The sequence below is a fragment of the Thunnus maccoyii genome, chromosome 3, assembly GCF_910596095.1.
Source record: "Thunnus maccoyii chromosome 3, fThuMac1.1, whole genome shotgun sequence".
NCBI lineage: Eukaryota > Metazoa > Chordata > Actinopteri > Scombriformes > Scombridae > Thunnus > Thunnus maccoyii.
The window spans coordinates 37,005,499-37,024,829 of record NC_056535.1 but is presented as its reverse complement, the minus strand read 5'-3'; the positions used below and the strand labels follow the sequence as shown (position 1 = coordinate 37,024,829).

At 40.1% G+C, this 19,331-nt stretch overlaps 2 protein-coding genes across 7 annotated transcripts; both read right to left on the bottom strand.

Moving 5' to 3' along the window:
- Window positions 1-7,283: 7,283 nt before the first annotated feature.
- Window positions 7,284-18,421, bottom strand: LOC121894820 (nuclear factor 7, brain-like). Of its 5 annotated transcripts, XR_006095622.1 has the most exons (3): window positions 17,900-17,988; window positions 7,874-10,899; window positions 7,284-7,459 (listed from the first exon to the last, which is right to left on the bottom strand). XR_006095622.1 is itself a non-coding variant. In XM_042407676.1 (2 exons), exon 2 carries the CDS (start codon window positions 10,880-10,882, stop codon window positions 9,491-9,493), a length of 1,392 nt encoding a protein of 463 aa, XP_042263610.1. In that variant the 5' UTR covers window positions 10,883-10,899; window positions 18,377-18,421; the 3' UTR covers window positions 7,284-9,490. The 5 variants fall into 5 exon arrangements, 4 of the variants coding, with proteins under 4 accessions (XP_042263610.1, XP_042263609.1, XP_042263611.1 ...); XM_042407676.1 differs by lacking the exon at window positions 17,900-17,988 and adding an exon at window positions 18,377-18,421 and having other exon boundaries at window positions 7,284-10,899; XM_042407675.1 differs by having other exon boundaries at window positions 7,284-10,899.
- Window positions 15,088-18,414, bottom strand: LOC121894819 (nuclear factor 7, brain-like). Of its 2 annotated transcripts, none has more exons than XM_042407672.1 (2): window positions 18,377-18,414; window positions 15,088-17,790 (listed from the first exon to the last, which is right to left on the bottom strand). In XM_042407672.1, exon 2 carries the CDS (start codon window positions 17,771-17,773, stop codon window positions 16,382-16,384), a length of 1,392 nt encoding a protein of 463 aa, XP_042263606.1. In that variant the 5' UTR covers window positions 17,774-17,790; window positions 18,377-18,414; the 3' UTR covers window positions 15,088-16,381. The 2 variants fall into 2 exon arrangements, with proteins under 2 accessions (XP_042263606.1, XP_042263605.1); XM_042407671.1 differs by lacking the exon at window positions 18,377-18,414 and adding an exon at window positions 17,900-17,989.
- Window positions 18,422-19,331: the final 910 nt, after the last annotated feature.

Here is a 19,331-nt window from a genome sequence, read left to right as displayed (position 1 = left end):
CACCATGAACACACACACACACTGTCCTGCTGCCAGAAATACTCACTACAGATCCACTGAAAATTGTCCCCAACAAACGTACTATTTCTTCCTGTTTGTTTTAGGAAGCCTGAGCCTTTAAATAAAAAGACACTATATATTTGTGAGTTTTGTGTTTTTAAAGCTGTAAGCAGGAACTGAAGACTCTCAACATGAGATTTGATAATGATGAGGAAAATCTAGAATACCAGCAGATTTAAACTGCCAGCTAAACTGTATATACAGTCATTATTTAAACAAGCAGGAATGGAGATAATTTATGTAAAATATAACGTTAATAATGTAAATAAGTATAAATAAGTATAACGTAAATAATAATGTTGTGAGTTGTGTCGGGTCTAAGAAGGATAAAGCTGGTTGCAAGATTAGTTTATGAATGAAAATGTATGTCTGTGAGGTGTTTTACAGATTTACGTCTTCAGTTCTGAGAAACTGAAGTTTAATTAATGACTTTTTCTGAGCACTTCTCTCTCAAAGCTTCTTGTTTCCGTCTGTATTTTTAGCTGCAGGGATTTTCTCTGATTGCCTTAATCTGCCTCTGTGGTCCAAGCTGGATTTAACCCACTGAAGACCCACATCAACACAAACCTGATGTATTTTAATACGTGTTCTGTGTTTCTGTGCTTTCAAACTGAACGCTGTGTGATCCGGCTGCAGCAGACTGACCAACATTCACAACGACGAAGGTCAGAAACAGTCACATGTTCTTCTTCTTCTTCTTCTTCTTCTTAATGAGCAGCGTTACGTAACCGCGGCCTGAAATATCCCTGCCGCTGTTTATTCTGGGAGAGCAGATTCAGTTACTCACACATGACTTCATGAACTAATTGTTCAGAAAACACCTGCTGACAGGATCTGCGCTCTGATTGGTGCAGAGACAAAATGTTCACACAGACTCAGACTGGAGCTCCACTTTCACTTCAGACTCTCCACCATATTTACATTTCCTGAGTTTTAATCACTTCCTGCTGTATTTTTGTTCTTTATTCTGTAAAACAGAATAAAATCATCACTAATCTGAGTTTAAACTATTAAACTGTAGCTGATCCACATTTAGTCACATTTTAAAGGATTTTACTACTCAGAGTTCTCTATGTGTCTTATTAGATCTATATTTATTGTGTCTTTTTTGCTCATATATATGTTGGAACCACACGTGTGAATTCAAGTGTGCTGAGTGACAAATAAACTTGAACTTGAACTTATTTGACAGTGCGTGTGATGAGCATGCTGCATGATGTTCAGTGTGAATAAATATAAACCTTTTAGCAGCAGTTTGCATCTGATAACTTCCTCCTGACAACAAAGTTGTTTTCTGTCCATAAAATGAACCAAAACTTTTTTTTTTCTCATCATAGCCATATCGCTGATATTTCAGAAAATAGTCCTATGAATCATTTTCGTAATGTTCTTGTGAGTATCAGAAGGAAAAACAATGTCGTCCCTCTGACAGATGCATCAGAAAACCATCATACAGGTCATTTGAAAGGTTGGTCCTATTTATGCTTTGATACACTTTCATATATACACACACATACATGTTTGATACATTACTGGTCAAAACCAGTTTTTATTGAACTGTATGTAGTTTAATGTCTTAGTGTACTCTGACATTAAAGTTTTGAAGAAATAAATTGGAGATAAAACTAAATTTAATCTAAATATTTGACTCGCCTTTTGCAGATATAATAACTGAACACATATTCTTTCTACAACTGAAATCAAATATTGTTCATAAAGTTCTTCCAGCACTGATGCAGAAGTTAAATGTGTTGCTCTGTCAGGTTGCTTTGCTCCATGACTGTGCTGCTTCCATGATCTGAAGCCCACCGTCTAGTTCTTTTCTTCTATGGTGGTTCTGACAGCCTGGAGGTTTGTTTTGGTTTGTTATGTTGCTGCAGGATGAACTCCTGACCAGCTAGCTGTAGACCAGACCATCAGGCTTCCTCCTCCAGCCTTTTATACACATAGAAGGTTTTAATCATCACCTGCAGGAGCTGTTTGCGTCAACTTTCAAGGCTTCATTTACTTCCATTGCTGCATTAAAGATCCCTGAAAAGGCCTTTTTATAGCTCTGACATTTACATTATTTGTCAGTTTTTGATAAGTTGAACTTTTTTTTTTATTTTTTTTTTTACCTCTGGCAGTTTTACATTTGTAACATTTAAGGTTTTTCACAGGGCTTGAACTGCTTACATTTCAATAAAAAGTGGAAAAATGAGGTGTTGATAATGTTTTATTTTACAGGTCCTTTCATTTTATCGTAATTTCCTAGAATTTTCTGAGTAATTTGTATTTATATAACAGGTAATTTTAGGACATTTTACGGAGAAGATGGACCAATTTGGTTCAAATTATAAGAAAAACAGGAAAAACTTAAATGTGTTTAGTTGGTAAGAGTCTGCTCATTATATTACATATTACATATTAGAACAAAAATCACCTGCGGAGTTCCTCAAGGGTCCGCTCTTGGCCCCCTTTTGTTCGATACTTACGCCGGTTTATGATGCCACTGAAACCAGCTGATTCTATAAACAGGTGAATATGTGTCATGATCTTTGACACTTTAAGACTCTTCACTCTTAAAACACTGAGACATTCAACAATATATAAAATATTCTGTCTACGGCTTCTGGACCACCGGTATGGGTTCATTACGCAGTGTGGGTTATTGTATCACAGAACATTCACAAAGTATTCAGACCCTTCACTCTTTCAACATTTTGTTATGTTGTCTTATGCTAAAATAATTTAAATTATTAGTATTCAGACTCTTTGCTCCGTACTTGGTTGAAGCAGTTTTGAGTCTTCTTGGGTTTGATGCAACAAGCTTTGCACACCTGGATTTGGGGACTTCCTCCCAGTCTTTCTCCTTCAGTCCAGTCTGAGGTCCTGAACACTCTGGACCAGGTTTTCATTAAGGATATCTCTGTACTTTGCTCTGTTCAGCTTTCCCTCAACCCTGACCAGTAACCCCAGTCCCCCAGTCCCCCAGTCCCCAAGTCCCCCAGTCCCTGCTGCTGAAAAACACCCGACAGCATGATGCTGCCACAACCAGGCTTCACCACTGGGATGGCACTGGGATGGTTATTGGGATGGTACTGGGATGGTATTGGGATGGTATTGGGATGGCGCTGGGATGGTATTGGGATGGTACTGGGATGGTACTGGAATGGTATTGGGATGGTATTGTGATGGTACTGGGATGGCACTGGGATGGTATTGGGATGGTATTGGGATGGTACTGGGGTACTGGGATGGTATTTGGATGGTATTGGGATGGTACTGGAATGGTATTGGGATGGTAGTGGGATGGTAGTGGGATGGTACTGGAATGGTATTGGGATGGTATTGTGATGGTACTGGGATGGTATTGGGATGGCACTGGGATGGTATTGGGATGGTTCTGGGGTACTGGGATGGTATTGGGCAGGTGATGAGCACTGCCTGGTTTCCTCCAGACATGACGCTTAGAAATGAGACCAAATAGTTCAATCTTGGTTTCATCAGACCCGAGAATCTTGTTTCTCTCAGTCTGAGAGTCCTTCAGGTGATTTCCTGTCTTTCGCTGAGGAGAAGCTTCCGTCTGGACACTTTGCCATAAAGATCAGATCGGTGGAGTGTTGCAGTGATGGTTTCCTTTCTGGAAGTTTCTCTCATCTCCACACAGGATCTCTGGAGCTCAGCCAGAGTGACCATCGGGTTCTTGGTCACCTCTCTTACAGTGGATCTTCTCTCCTGAAGGCTCAGTTTGGCCGGGCGGCTCACAATCCTCTGAGCTCTGAAGGCAGCTTGGTTTTTGCTCTGATATGCACTGTCGGCTGTGAGACCTTATATAGACAGGTGGTGTGTTCCTTTCCAAATCTGCCCAATCAATTGAATTTACCTCCAATCAAGGTGTAGAAACATCTCAAAGATGATCAAGAGAAATGGAGCCACCTGAGCTGAATTTCAAGTGTAATAGCAGAGAGTCTGAATACTTCTGTCAATGTGATATTTCAGTTTTTCCTTTTTAATTAATTTGCAAAAATTTCTAAAATTCTGTCTTCACTTTGTCATTATGGAGTATTGAGTGTAGATTGATGAGGGGAAAATGAATTTAAATGATTTCAGCATAAAGCTGCAACATAACAAAAAGTGAAAAAAGTGAAGGTCTGAATACTTCCTGAACGCTCCGTACATCTGGTCATCATGTCGAGGGTCTGATCACCAACTGCGTGCAGGGTTTATCCTTTTCTTTTTGTTGTTTGTCGTTACGTTTTTTGTTAATTGAGTTTGTCTTGTCTTGTTTTTTGTTCCTCCTATTGGGGAGCTACTCTGTGTTTGTATGAGTCACTGTCACTGTGGATATTGGTTATGTTACTTGATATATATTTATCAAAGATATGAATGATGTCTGGTCATGTGAGATTATTGCCAGACTGTTTTTGTTGTTGTTTCTTATTGTTCTGCTTGGTTAACAAAAAAACAAAACAAAAAAACCTGTATGATGGTTGTATGTGTCTGTCAAAACTATCATAATAAAAACAAAGAAATGCTAATGTGAAGTATTTGCTGCATGTTTCAGTGAATAAAGTGATCACACTGTGTTAAAGATCTTCTGACTGCTGCTGACCACCACTCCACTAAAAATAGACGAATGAGTCGACATCACAGCGAACTGACCCAGTCTGCACCCTGATACCTCCGTCCAACCCCCCCCACCCTGCTGTCAGCTGTTAGTCACCATGGCAACACACACACACACCCCAACACGCCCACTTCAACAGGTGTGTCGCACCCCATAGTTCAAATATTTGTCAAAGCTCAGCTCTCTCTGGTTCACCAGACACTCGGAGGCTGTTTGAGGCTCCACTGAGCTCCACCAGTGAATAAACTTAATCAGTCAGAAGTTCGACTTATTATCTTGTGATCTTAATTTAGTACAAAGTCAAAAGTGTGACTTATTGTGTCTGTTTAACTTAGAAAAATCATAATTTTGACTTGTAAAATAATGCATTTGACTCAGCGAGTTACAGTTTTCTCATAATATATTAATAATATCTATATTTTCCCTCCTAACATTTCATCTATTAGTCTCTGCAGCCATGACAGACATGAGCGTCCAGAGTTTCCAGTGTTTTTAGACTTTCAGGAGTATTTCTCCCGACAGACTGGAAAAGATTTTTACAGCTTCATGTTGAGACATTCGCTGTGAGAAAAAATAACTCAGCCGTTGCCAGAATAAATACAATCAGTATCTTTGACGCAGGTCACAGTCATCAGGTTAATCTGCTCATAAAACAAAAAGCCAATTTCAATATGATTTACAAATATGATATAAAAGCTGTTATCACAGTAGAAACACAGTGATCTCACAGTGAATGTATAGTGAAAAATCGAGTCTGTGAGTAAAATCTCCAACAGAGTGTTAAACTCATGATCCACACTGGCAGCGTAGCGTCAGAACACCAGACTGAAATATCTCAACAACTGTCGGATGGATCGCTGTGACGTTTGCTTCTCGTGTTCATGTTCCTCTCAGGATGAACTATAATAACTTCTTCTCTAACATCATCATCTGGTCAGAATGTCATTGGTTTATGACCAAATACCTGTAAAACTGATGGGATTCCCAGCAGTCTGAGCTGCACTACACAGTAAACATCAACATGTTAGCATGCTCATGTTAGCATGTCTGCTGCAGGAATATTTACATCATCAAAAGAAAAACTTTATTAAAAGTAAAGCTGCAACTCACAATTATTTCTGTTATTTTATTAATCTGAGGATCATTTTTGTCGTCTGTAAAATCTGACATGATGAAAAATATCCGTAAGACTTTCTAAGAGTCCAACATGACGTCTTCAGATGTCTTTATTTGTGTGAACAAGAGTTTATTTTCATTGAAGAAAAAGTTGGAATCTTTTGCTTTATCAACATTATTGATTCCTCAGCTGATCCTTTCAGCTCCCACCAAACACCCGTGTTTCTGTTTCTGCAGACAGACTTTGTGCTGGGAATGAATAGTGCCAAACTTTGGAGGTAAAAACAGATTTTTGGGAGGAAAACAAACCCAAAATAAAAGCAACAATTCTTCTCTAATAAAGACAAATAAAGTGCTGTTGGACTGACCTTCTTCCCATAAGCAGCTCCCATTCTTCACTTCTCTGCTGAGTCTTTGTTGTTTGTTTGTTGCAGCAGGTTCACTCAGGCTTTCTGCCTTTCTTTCCTCTTCTTCTTTTTCCCAGCAGCCTCCTCACCCTGCCCCCCCTCCCCTCCCCTCCACTGCCTGGCAGTCCAATCACTGGGGTCAGTTAACCCACCGAACTCTGAGGCAGCTTCATACTGTGGCACCAAACCAACACCGAGCCAGAGCCGAGAGGAAAGAGCAGCCAGTCAGAGAGGAAACAGTCCGAGTGTTTGAGAGTGTGCTGGTCTGAGAGGAGGAGGAGGAGGAGGAGGAGGAGGAGGAGGTGTCCCAGCCACCTGTTACTGCCTGACTCTCTGCTCTCAGCTGTGAGGAGTTAAGGTGCTCTGACTGGATTAATGTAATTAGTGGTGACAAGAAGAGAGCAGGAGGCTGAATCTGGTGTCTTTATACGTTCTTACGTATTTATCTCAATGTGCTACGTTGTCAATTTCTATAAGAACTTTAATAGAAAGTCAAGAGGTTGTGATATGACGCCAGCGGTGGAAAGTAACTCAGTACATTTACTCAACTACTGTACTCAAGTACTAGTACTTGAGTATTTCCATGTGATGCTACTTTATACTACTCCACTATACTATACTATACTCCACTACACACTAAAAATCACTGGGTTCAAATTTTACCCAGTTTGAGTTGATAACACAAACACAGTAGGAGCCAGTTTTAGTGATATTTATTTATTTTACTGTTGGGTTGTTTACCCAAAATAAAGCTAGTTACCTTTGAGTGACTGACACTGTCTATAAACAGGTAATAACTGTTTATAACTCAGTATAATGTATTAATAATCAGTCTATAAACAGGTAATAAATGTTTATAACTCAGTATAATTTATTAATAATCAGTTAATAAGTGTTTATAAGAAATAAATCTTAATGTTTTTTTTGTTTGTTTGTTTTGCTACAGTTAAAAAACAGGAAGTACTTCAGTTAAAGCCATTTATTGTTTGTGAAAATAAACTAAAAGCAACATCATTTACAAAAAAAGAAAAAGGGGCGGCCAGGAAGTCAAATCAGAGAAATATTAATAAAATTAACATCAACTTCTACTATCAACACAAACACAGTGGACACATCAGGTTGTGTCCAACAAGTTCACTAATATATTACATTATTATAGTATTACTAATATAGTATATTAGTAATAACAACAGCTGCAATAACTCCTTATATTCAGCCCAGATCAGGCCATGAAACGCTCCTGCAGTTTGTGGTTCAATGTCTCCATCTAGTGGACAAACATGTTAAAAGTTCTACATGTTGAACTGTGAAGCATTTTTCATGTATTAATGTTTTGTTTTTTATTTTTATGAGTGTGTAGCGATACAGAAACTCCAGACCACAGCTGGTCAGTAAGAAGCCAACTACATAAAAACATTTAAAAAAAACACAAATAATATTCACTTAAAGAAACAATCTCACAAGTTTCTGTACAATAATAATGAAAAAACGTCTCTTCAATATGTACAACAATTAACAGAATAAAGCCTGCAGCTGTGAGGCTATCGCATGAATAGCACTAAGATCAACCCAATGCAGGAAACTTGGTTGAAAGGTTTATTTTTGTAGTATTCCCTCTACGGTTCCCTCAAACCAGAAATGCAAAAGACAGGAAAGAAGAGTCTAAAGAGCCTGAACAGACCATGAGAGCGACCTGGGTGTGCAGTTTCTCTCTTCTCTTAAACCCCAGAAAAAACCTGTTGTCACACCCTGATTGGCCAAGAGGGGAATGAACCCAGCTGCTCTCAGGTGATCTCCATAACCCTCCAATCAACCCAGAGGAGTGTTCATCGACATTCAGCTGTACGAATTCAGAACAAACGACAGCAAGTCCCAGGAATGGGTGAACAGCTGGTAATGTAATGTAAAAAATGAGACTTTCACCGATTTTCTCGGTTGTGTGTGACAGCCTGTCGACTGATTTCAGCTCTGCCTCCATCAACCGCTGCACATTTCACAACAAACACCCCCGCAATGACAAGTCGTCCCCTCCCGAACACACAAAGCTAAATGTTGTTTGTATGTTTGTTTTTCCTCTTAGTCCAGAAGTCGTAATAAACTCACTGAGCCTACCGGATTTTAGCAAACACAGCTGGTAAAAGCAAAGTTGGCGGTTTGCGGGTCGGGTCGGGTTCAGGTGGCTGATTAACGCATATTTATACGTGTTGGGCGATGCTGATTGGCTCTCACCGGTCAGAGGCCACAGCACGTCTGCAAGCACATGAAGGCGATCACCAGGATGTTGACTGCAGCTCATTTAACGACAACAGACGTCACTAATGAGAAGGAATTTCTGATTCCTACATATAGAACCTGTAACAGCTGTTATTGATTACCTGTGGGACAATACCGAGAGTGGTTTAGATACCATCGATCATACTGAGGTAACGTCCTCTGTCTTTATTTTACTGTAATCATATGTGTGTAATCACTGTGCACTACTATTTATAGACGGTCTCTGCCCTGGGTTTCGCCTGTCAGGCTGCCTCTCCTCTCGCTGGAGGTTGTTGGAGCTGTGAGGACGACTGCAGACACGACTCACGGCTGAAAAAAGTCCTGCAGATCTTCAGCTGAATCAGCAGAGAAAACTGCATGAACCCAAACTCACACTTCCACCTTAAAACTCACACTTCCACCTTAAAACTGACACGTCCACCTTAAAACTCACACGTCCACCTTAAAACTGCCACGTCCACCTTAAAACTGACACGTCCACCTTAAAACTGACACGTCCACCTTAAAACACACACGTCCACCTTAAAACTCACACGTCCACCTTAAATAAAACTCACATGTCCACCTTAAATAAAACTCCTCTGACAGAATTATTTTATGGACAGTTATATAAATATCTTGATTATTTCATACAGATTCTTATAAACAATATATTTTAAATATTAAAACATTTCGTGATGTAATTAAACATGAACTGATTTAATGTTTGTAAAGTTTAATCTCAAATACAGTTTAACATACAGTCATTGATTCTTGGCTGCTGGTCTTCATGGATCCACATCGACATCAGAAAACATTAACAACTATTGAAAATGATACAGTATCAATAAAAAACTAAAAATAAGGCTGAAGACACAAACTATAAAGATCAGAAAATAAAACAATTAAAACAACATGAACATATTTTGGAATAATGAGACAGCAGCAGGACAGAAGCTTCAGAGGTTAAATTCAGCCACTTTTCCCTTTAAGAAATAAATGACAGTAATTATAAGAACCATCATCATCATCATCATCATCGTCTCTAACTGCTCTGTTCCACTGTCACAGAGACCTTCAGTGGGGAAATCTTCAGTGGGAGTTTATTCCCAGTGAAAATGAATGGAAACAGTGTGTCAGTGAAAGTGTGTGTGAAGGTGTGTATGTGTGTGTTAGTATCAGGATCAGAGAACGACAGATTTCCTCTGTTCCAGTCCAGATTCACTCTGATCCTCTGGAGCTTCTTCTTCACTGGGAGATCAGTGGAGGGAGCTGATGGTGACAATGCTGAGTATTTACCTTCACAGAACCATATTCCCCATAATCCAGACTGTGTGTATCCCTTCCTCTGGGCAGACTCTGAGAACACACCCAGTTTCCAGTTTCTATTTTTTGCAACCTCGACATCCCAGCTGTGAGTCCCTGAGTTAAAGCCCTCAGAGCCCAGAACAGAGTAGAAGTCAAACCTCTCTGGATTATCAGGAAGCTGCTGTTTCTCTCCATATCTCACACTGGTCAGATCATCAGACAGGATGAGTTTTGGATAAACAGTGTTTGGATCCAGAATGACAGGAGTGTAGGAGACCATCTCCTTCATGTTGTTCCAGATGTTGAAGGTCAGGTTGCCCAGGTGTTTGGCCTGGTCTATCAGAGCTCCTGAGAGCAGCTGTGGATCATCCAGCAGGGGGCAGCGCTGGACTCTTTCCACTGCAGCCTTGTAGTTGTGCAGGAATGAGACGTCTTCAGCTCTCAGCTCCTCCTCTGTGGCTCTGACTGTGTGTGAAAGAGCTGCTATCTCTCTGCTCAGAGCCTCCATCTTCTCCTTCATCATCTGACTCTTCTGCTCCTCTTCCTCCCTCAGAGCAGCCATCCTGGCCTCCTCTTCCTCTTCTAGAAACTGGTGAAGCTTCTTAAACTGCTCCTTAATCTGCCTCTCTGTGTGTCGGGCCTGGACCTTAATGTGTTCTGCTGTTTCATCAAACTTCACTTTAACTTCTTCACAAACCTTTAACTTCTTCTTTAAAGGTTCCAGAGTTTCCTCAAGTTTCTTCTTGTGTTGTCGTGCAGCTTCATCGACAGGTCTGAATCTGTGGTTGGTGTGTTTTTCTGAATCTCTGCAGATGAGACACACTGGCTGCTGATGGTCCAGACAGAAGAGTTTGAGTTTCTCAGAGTGCAGACTGCAGAGAGCCTCTGAAGCTCTCTGATCTCTGTCCTGTAAGAAGGACTCACACAGGTTCTTTAACACCAGGTTACAAGGTGGTAGTTCCTTTGAAGATCTTCTCTTACAAACTGGACACTCACGTGTTTGTTTCTGTCTCCACCAGCTCTTCAGACAGTCTTTACAGAAGCTGTGGCTACATGACAGAAGAACAGGATCTCTAAAGACGTCCTGACAGACCGGACAGCAGAAATCCTCCTCTGATCTGGAAGCCATTTTGTCTCCGAGTGAAGCTGAAAACACAGCAGACAGAAAGTACAGTCAGTCATGGCTCCCCTCCCTCCTCTACTAACCTCACTGACATTTACTTTCACTTTGACTCCAGTTTTTAGTCAAACTCACATTCAGTGTGTGGAGAGTCTAGTTTTCACTTTTCTCTCCTGTAGCTGTTCTCACTCAGAGGAAGCTGTTAGTTTGGTCTGAAGGTGAATCTAATCGTCTGTTTTTCAGTCTGTGTGTCTCTTTAGAGACGAAGAACAAACTGTTTCCTGCTTTGTCTCAGGTGAGTCAGCTGAGGGGCGGAGCTTTGTCAGACCTCTTCTGATAAATGCTGTTGCTTCACATGTAAAACAGAGTGTGTTTCATTTAAAAGTTCAAAGATACACCTACCAATTCCTCTAAAGATTAATGACTAACAGGTTTTATCTGATTCTATCTGTACAGTACAGAACAAGCTTTTATTGTGCAGGAACTTAAGGTTCACATAGCAGTGATGTAGGCAGAAACTGTATTTTGGGTGGGCCATCTTTTCCCAGAAAAACTGACTTATGAAAAGTTAGAAGAAGAAAAAAAGAACAAACAGACAAACTGAAAAACGAGCGACGACTTCACAACGTTCTGCATCACAAAGTCAATAACAGTAAAACACTGTCTATCAAACATGCTCAACCAACAGAGCATCAGATTATAAAGGCTGTACCCAACAGTACACACAAAAAGCGTCTTTTACAGCCTGTACAGACTAAAACAGAGTGTGTTTCATTTAAAAGTAAAACACAGCGGACGAGACATTCAAACAGGAAGTCAGTTGTGTTTCCTGCTGTAGAAAGTTTCTCAGTCACTTTGACTCGTGTTTTTTCAGTCAGCAGCAGGTTGAAGTTGAACTATTTCACTACTTCAGGGCTTCAGTGCTTCCTGCTGTAACTGTCCTCTCTCAGTTTAAATCACAGCTTTGTAATGAAGGTAAATCTTACCGTCTGTCTGTCTCCTTCCAGTGAAGCTGAACAGTAAGAACCTGTTTCCTGTTTTGTGTCACATGATATCCTGTAAGAGGTGGAGCTTATTAAAGGAACAGATGATAAATATGATGAATACGATCCGTCGCGCTGCTTTGAGATCACATCATCATGTCAACATAACTTTCATGGGAAGAGCACAAAGAGAAGATGATGATGATGTGATGAAGCTCTGTCAGCTGTCTGCATCTCAAATGGAAAAAATACACAAGAAACCAAACTCATCTCCATTGTTATTCTACTGGTTTTTAAAGAGACATGAAAAACATGACAACACTGGTACCAACACAACTGTAGCACCACTAATAAAACCTCACAGTAACATGACATCAGCTATATATTAAACAAAAGCTGCTCAAAGATAAAAACAGTGAATCAAAGTGAAATACAAATAAACAAGAGAGCCAACAACAATAAATAAGATCAATAAAAAGCACTGATATGTTTTGGATATTTAAATTAAATGACTCTGAAAATGATCTAATGGGTTTCAGATCATTTCAAAAAGTAAACTGAGAAAAAACCTTGAAGCTGATTTTCTCAAACTTTACATTGTTATGGTTTTATATTCTTATTCAGTCCATCACAGATCTGTCAGACGTCTGATGATATCTGTCGATATTAATAACAACAAATTCTGCCTCATGTAAGTGTTTTATTTCTCATGCAATGATTCTTAGGGCCCGAGCATGAAACTACTCTCCTGAGACTGAAAACATGATGCTGTTATTAGTCTTTGGAGCCGTTTCTAAACAAACTAACGTGACCAAACTCTTCATGATGAAGGAACATGTCACCCAGTGCAGCGGTGTGACTCACTTACGTGTTTTTAATAAGATATATCAGGCTTTGATACACACACAATACTTGTTAGTAGATCAGTTCATTGTTGGTTTGGATCCAAACATGAAGAAAAATATAGAAAATTGCCAGAAATATCCTTTAAGTCTGGTGATACCAACAATGGTATATCTGAGGTGTAATTAACTCTGCAAGGCCACGTGACACACAGGTGCTATATAGTACCTGATCCTCCCACACTGTGTCACATGATCCTGATGTTTGCTAACAATCTTCTAATTTTATATATCTTTTAATGCCAACGGACAAACCAGGACTTTGGGGTTCTCCCAGAATTTTAAGTTTGGCATGGCGGGTTAAAAAAAATAAACTACTGAGATTTAATCTAGTTGGCACATGTGAAGTCTGAAACAGAGGCAGACTGCTAGGGCTTTAGATTCCTGGGAATATTATTCACTGCTGGATGAAGGTCATAGATGGGAAATAGTGTGTGTGTGTGTGTGTGTGTGTGTGTGTGTGTGTGTGTGTGTGTGTGACAGTGGCGGCTGGTGACTCAAAAAACTGGGGAGGACAGGAGGAAAACCAATAGTTTTGATGGTATTTTTCTACAGCACTTTATCACTAAACTGTCACCCTCACTCCTTTTTTGCTTCCCTTCATAGGTCATCTCCACTACTGAATTATAAATATAAGACCTATAATTACTATAAAATAAATGATAATAACACCAAACTTCATACAAAGTTTGTATATAATGTCTACAAAGTTGACATGTTAACACTTATTATTCAAGTTACTTTAAGCTAATTATTCAATATATGACTCAGCTTAAAACAAACTGAAGAAATTGTCACAACAAGCAGCCAGACCACCTGCACTCATTCACTAATCACACAACATCAACAGGTGACTGAACAACCACTCAATTAAAAACTGGATCAATTCCACATGAATGAGTGAGTCCAGACAGCTCACTGTAACTTCAACAAGCAAACTATCCACAACACATTATATGTATATCTCTGCTGCATTCTTGTTAAGTAGATAAATTCACATAACAGCCACACAGATACATGTAACTATCAGAGATGAAATTAGCAACCAAAGAGACAGAGAGAGAAGCTGTATCTGACTCACGTTATCTGATGTCTTCTTCTTTCTATCATGGAGATGAAGTATTCATGTCATAACATCCATTTGTAGCTGTTGGTCATCTTGTTTTTTAGTTAACAGAACTTTGTGGCTGCTGCTTAACCAGTCTGATATCACTAACAACAATGACAAACAAGCTAACTCTCCTGGTTGTTTCTCCGGCTGTTTCTCTCACCAGCCTCCGCGGCGGCGTCCTGCAGCTGCTGCGCTGCACAGTCCAGATCCATCCTCCCGTTAGCTTAACAACAGTCCTTAACAGTCCTTCAATGGATATATAAAGAGTCCTTCAGGGCTGCTACAACAAGCTAAATGTTGGCTAACGGAAGCAGCTATATACTGCTCCATAAAAGAAGTGACAGTTTGTCACACTCACGTTAGGGGTGTGCCCGAATACAAGTACGTTATTCGGCAAAGCACAAATAGTGGGTTTTTTTCCGAATATTTGTTTCATACAAATATTTTTTAAATGATTTGTTTTTGGGAAAAATAAATAAAACAAAACACATTAAATACCAGCGAGCAGGTCGGTTACATCACTATCTCAGTGTCTCTCCTCTGCTCCGCTGTTATGTCTATCAGCAGGTCTCAATGAGGGGAGTCACATCCACCTGCTACATGACGCACATTTCTTAATTTGGACATCACTTTCATTTTCATCTCTAATTTTCTAAAATAATAAGTGTAATCAAAAAACAATAACAGGACTTTTAAGCCTCTTTCCACTTTTATTCAAATACAAATACAAATAATTTTGCTACCTAAACAAATACAGATACAAATACAAATACTGGGCTCTCTGCACATCCCTAACTCACGTCCTTCACAGTGGTAGAGAATAGAAGATGAAATCTGGAAACTATCATTGGACCAACATGATGTCAATATTGCATTCTGGTTGTTGATTGGTTAAGGAGGAGTGCCAATTAACGTGTCTTGGCCAATCACAGATTAGCATGAAAAAAAATGAAGTACATTAAATTGAGGAAGGAGATCCCGCCCCGAGGAGGACAGCAGGAGCCTGTCCTCCTCTTTCCCCCACTCCCCCTCCACTGCTCCCCCACCACCACTTCACAAACACTGCCCTTTCTCCTCCTGCCCTGCAGGTGTCACTGTTGAAACATTTTAACCAAAATAGATTTTTTCCAAAGAGAGAAAAAATATTTTACAAATAATGCTGAGATTTGGTAATGGTTTATTTCAACCAAATATTCTTTTTTATATTTTGATCTCCCTCTTGCCTCTCAAAAAATAGAGGAGGAACAACCTCCTCTGCCTCTATGGACCAGCGTCCACTGGTGTGTGAGGACGACTGCAGACACGACTCATGGCTGAAAAAAGTCCTGCACATCTTCAGCACTTTGTAGGTGAAGAAACTCTGACTTCTGAAACCAAACCTGTTTCCCCGGTTGGGACGCCTCCATAGCTAACCATGCACTGAGCTAATTAACGTTAACAAGTAGATTCAGACAGAAACTAAACACAAAATACTGGACATTAATAGTTTTTTTACAGTCGGCTGTATCAGGAGTTTACAGGTAGAAAACTGCTTTGTTTTTATTGATTGATCTGTTGATTGTATGTACACGGCCACAGTAGCTCTGTATGTCCGCAGTAAAACCAGAGAGCTCACAGAGAAACTTGATCCATCATTATAGATACGTTTATTTTAATAAGTTCAGTGAATCAGTGCGCTGATTACACAGCACAGCACAGTGTAATCAGACGAGAGTGTGGCCTGACACACAAACATCAGCTGACTTTCTCTGTGATAACACTAACACAAACAAACTACTGGAAGCACTCAGTAAGTTGATCCACATAACGTAGGTGACTCCAGCGTGCTGTTTGTTTTATGATCCTTTGAAAACAGACTCGATAGAGAAAAACGTTTTGTAAATGAAAATAAGCCTCAGGAAAGAGATGTTATGCTGCTGCTCACTAACTTTGTCTCTGCTTTCTTTGTCTTTGGTGCTCTGCTGGACGTAAACACATCGTGAGTCAGTCTGATTGGACGTGACGTCTGCAATGCATTCTGATTGTTGTAGGATTCCCCCCTAAGAACAGTATAAATAATCTACACATTTGTTCTTAGTTTTCTATAGTCAAAGGGCACCTAATTCAAAAATAATTGCACATTTCTACTACACAGGTGATCTAGTTTAAAGAAATCCTCATATTGACAGCGGTGAGTTTTTCCTTTAACGTTTGAAAACTATAATTTCAACATACAGTCATTGATTCTTGGCTGCTGGTCTTCATGGATCCACATCGACATCAGAAAACATTAACAACTATTGAAAATGATACAGTATCAATAAAAAACTAAAAATAAGGCTGAAGACACAAACTATAAAGATCAGAAAATAAAACAACTAAAACAACATGAACATATTTTGGAGTAATGAGACAGCAGCAGGACAGAAGCTTCAGAGGTTAAATTCAGCCACTTTTCCCTTTAAGAAATAAATGACAGTAATTATAAGAACCATCATCATCATCATCATCATCATCATCATCATCATCGTCTCTAACTGCTCTGTTCCACTGTCACAGAGACCTTCAGTGGGGAAATCGTCAGTGGGAGTTTATCCACAGTGCAAATGTATGGAAACAGTGTGTCAGTGAAAGTGTGTGTGAAGGTGTGTATGTGTGTGTTAGTATCAGGATCAGAGAACGACAGATTTCCTCTGTTCCAGTCCAGATTCACTCTGATCCTCTGGAGCTTCTTCTTCACTGGGAGATCAGTGGGCTGAGCTGATGGTGAACGTGCTACGTATTTACCTTTATAGAACCATATTCCCCATAATCCAGACTGTATGATTCCCTTCCTCTGGACAGACTCTGATAACACACCCAGTGACCAGCCTGTATTGTCTCCAACTTCGACATCCCAGCTGTGAGTCCCTGAGTTAAAGCCCTCAGAACCCAGAACAGACCAGAAGTCAATCCTCTCTGGATTATCAGGAAGCTTCTGTTTCTCTCCTCGTCTCACACTGGTCAGATCATCAGACAGGATGAGTTCTGGATCAGCAGTGTTTGGATCCAGAATGACAGGAGTGTAGGAGACCATCTCCTTCATGTTGTTCCAGATGTTGAAGGTCAGGTTGCCCAGGTGTTTGGCCTGGTCTATCAGAGCTCCTGAGGGCAGCTGTGCATCATCCAGCAGGGGGCAGCGCTGGACTCTTTCCACTGCAGCCTTGTAGTTGTGCAGGAATGAGACGTCTTCAGCTCTCAGCTCCTCCTCTGTGGCTCTGACTGTGTGTGAAAGAGCTGCTATCTCTCTGCTCAGAGCCTCCATCTTCTCCTTCATCATCTGACTCTTCTGCTCCTCTTCCTCCCTCAGAGCAGCCATCCTGGCCTCCTCTTCCTCTTCTAGAAACTGGTGAAGCTTCTTAAACTGCTCCTTAATCTGCCTCTCTGTGTGTCGGGCCTGGACCTTAATGTGTTCTGCTGTTTCATCAAACTTCACTTTAACTTCTTCACAAACCTTTAACTTCTTCTTTAAAGGCTCCAGAGTTTCCTCAAGTTCCTTCTTGTGTTGTCGTGCAGCTTCATCGACGGGTCTGATTATGTGGTTGGTGTGTTTTTCTGAATCTCTGCAGATGTGACACACTGGCTGCTGATGGTCCAGACAGAAGAGTTTGAGTTTCTCAGAGTGCAGACTGCAGAGAGCCTCTGAAGCTCTCTGATCTCTGTCCTGTAAGAAGGACTCACACAGGTTCTTTAACACCAGGTTACAAGGTGGTTGTTGCCTTGAAGATCTTCTCTTACAAACTGGACACTCACGTGTTTGTTTCTGTCTCCACCAGCTCTTCAGACAGTCTTTACAGAAGCTGTGGCTACATGACAGAACAACAGGATCTCTAAAGACGTCCTGACAGACCGGACAGCAGAGATCCTCCTCTGATCTGGAAGACATTTTGTCTCTGAGTGAAGCTGAAAACACAGCAGACAGAAAGTACAGTCAGTCATGGCTCCCCTCCCTCCTCTACTAACCTCACTGACATTTACTTTCACTTTGACTCCAGTTTTTAGTCAAACTCACATTCAGTGTGTGGAGAGTCAGCAGGTTGAAGCAGCAGAGTTCTAGTTTTCACTTTTCTCTCCTGTAGCTGTTCTCACTCAGAGGAAGCTGTTAGTTTGGTCTGAAGGTGAATCTGATCGTCTGTTTTTCAGTCTGTGTGTCTCTTTAGAGACGAAGAATAAACTGTTTCCTGCTTTGTCTCAGGTGAGTCAGCTGAGGGGCGGAGCTTTGTCAGACCTCTTCTGATAAATGCTGTTGCTTCACATGTAAAACAGAGTGTGTTTCATTTAAAAGTAAAACACAGCGGACGAGACGTTAAAAGAGGAAGTCAGTTGTGTTTCCTGCTGTTGAAAGTTTCTCAGTCACTTTGACTCGTGTTTTTTCAGTCAGCAGCAGGTTGAAGTTGAACTATTTCACTACTTCAGGTCTTCAGTGCTTCCTGCTGTAACTGTCCTCTCTCAGTTTAAATCACAGTTTTGTAATGAAGGTAAATCTTACCGTCTGTCTGCCTCCTTCCAGTGAAGCTGAACAGTAAGAACCTGTTTCCTGTTTTGTGTCACATGATATCCTGTAAGAGGTGGAGCTTATTAAAGGAACAGATGATAAATATGATGAATACGATCCGTCGCGCTGCTTTGAGATCACATCATCATGTCAACATAACTTTCATGGGAAGAGCACAAAGAGAAGATGATGATGATGTGATGAAGCTCTGTCAGCTGTCTGCATCTCAAATGGAAAAAATACACAAGAAACCAAACTCATCTCCACTGTTATTCTACTGGTTTTTAAAGAGACATGAAAAACATGACAACACTGGTACCAACACAACTGTAGCACCACTAATAAAACCTCACAGTAACATGACATCAGCTATATATTAAACAAAAGCTGCTCAAAGATACAAACAGTGAATCAAAGTGAAATACAAATAAACAAGAGAGCCAACAACAATAAATAAGATCAATAAAAAGCACTGATATGTTTTGGATATTTAAATTAAATGACTCTGAAAATGATCTAATGGGTTTCAGATCATTTCAAAAAGTAAACTGAGAAAAAACTTTGCAGCTGATTTTCTCAAACTTTACATTGTTATGGTTTTATATTCTTATTCAGTCCATCACGGATCTGTCAGAAGTCTGATGATATCTGTCGATATTAATAACAACAAATTCTGCCTCATGTAAGTGTTTTATTTCTTATACAATGATTTTTAAGGCCCGATTTGTTTCATACAAATATGTTAAAGTTATGTGTTGTTATGTGTTACAGAGATAAAGCTGAACTACTGACACAAGCAAAGTGCTGCCAACAGACTCCATAACCTGTTGTTCCTCTTCTCCTTTCACAAAGTCAGGCTGTAAAAAACAGACAATAAATGAAAAGTGCAAATCAATAATTATCTTTGAAGTTCTTCTACATGTTACAGGCTGTGCTGTCTGTGTGTTAT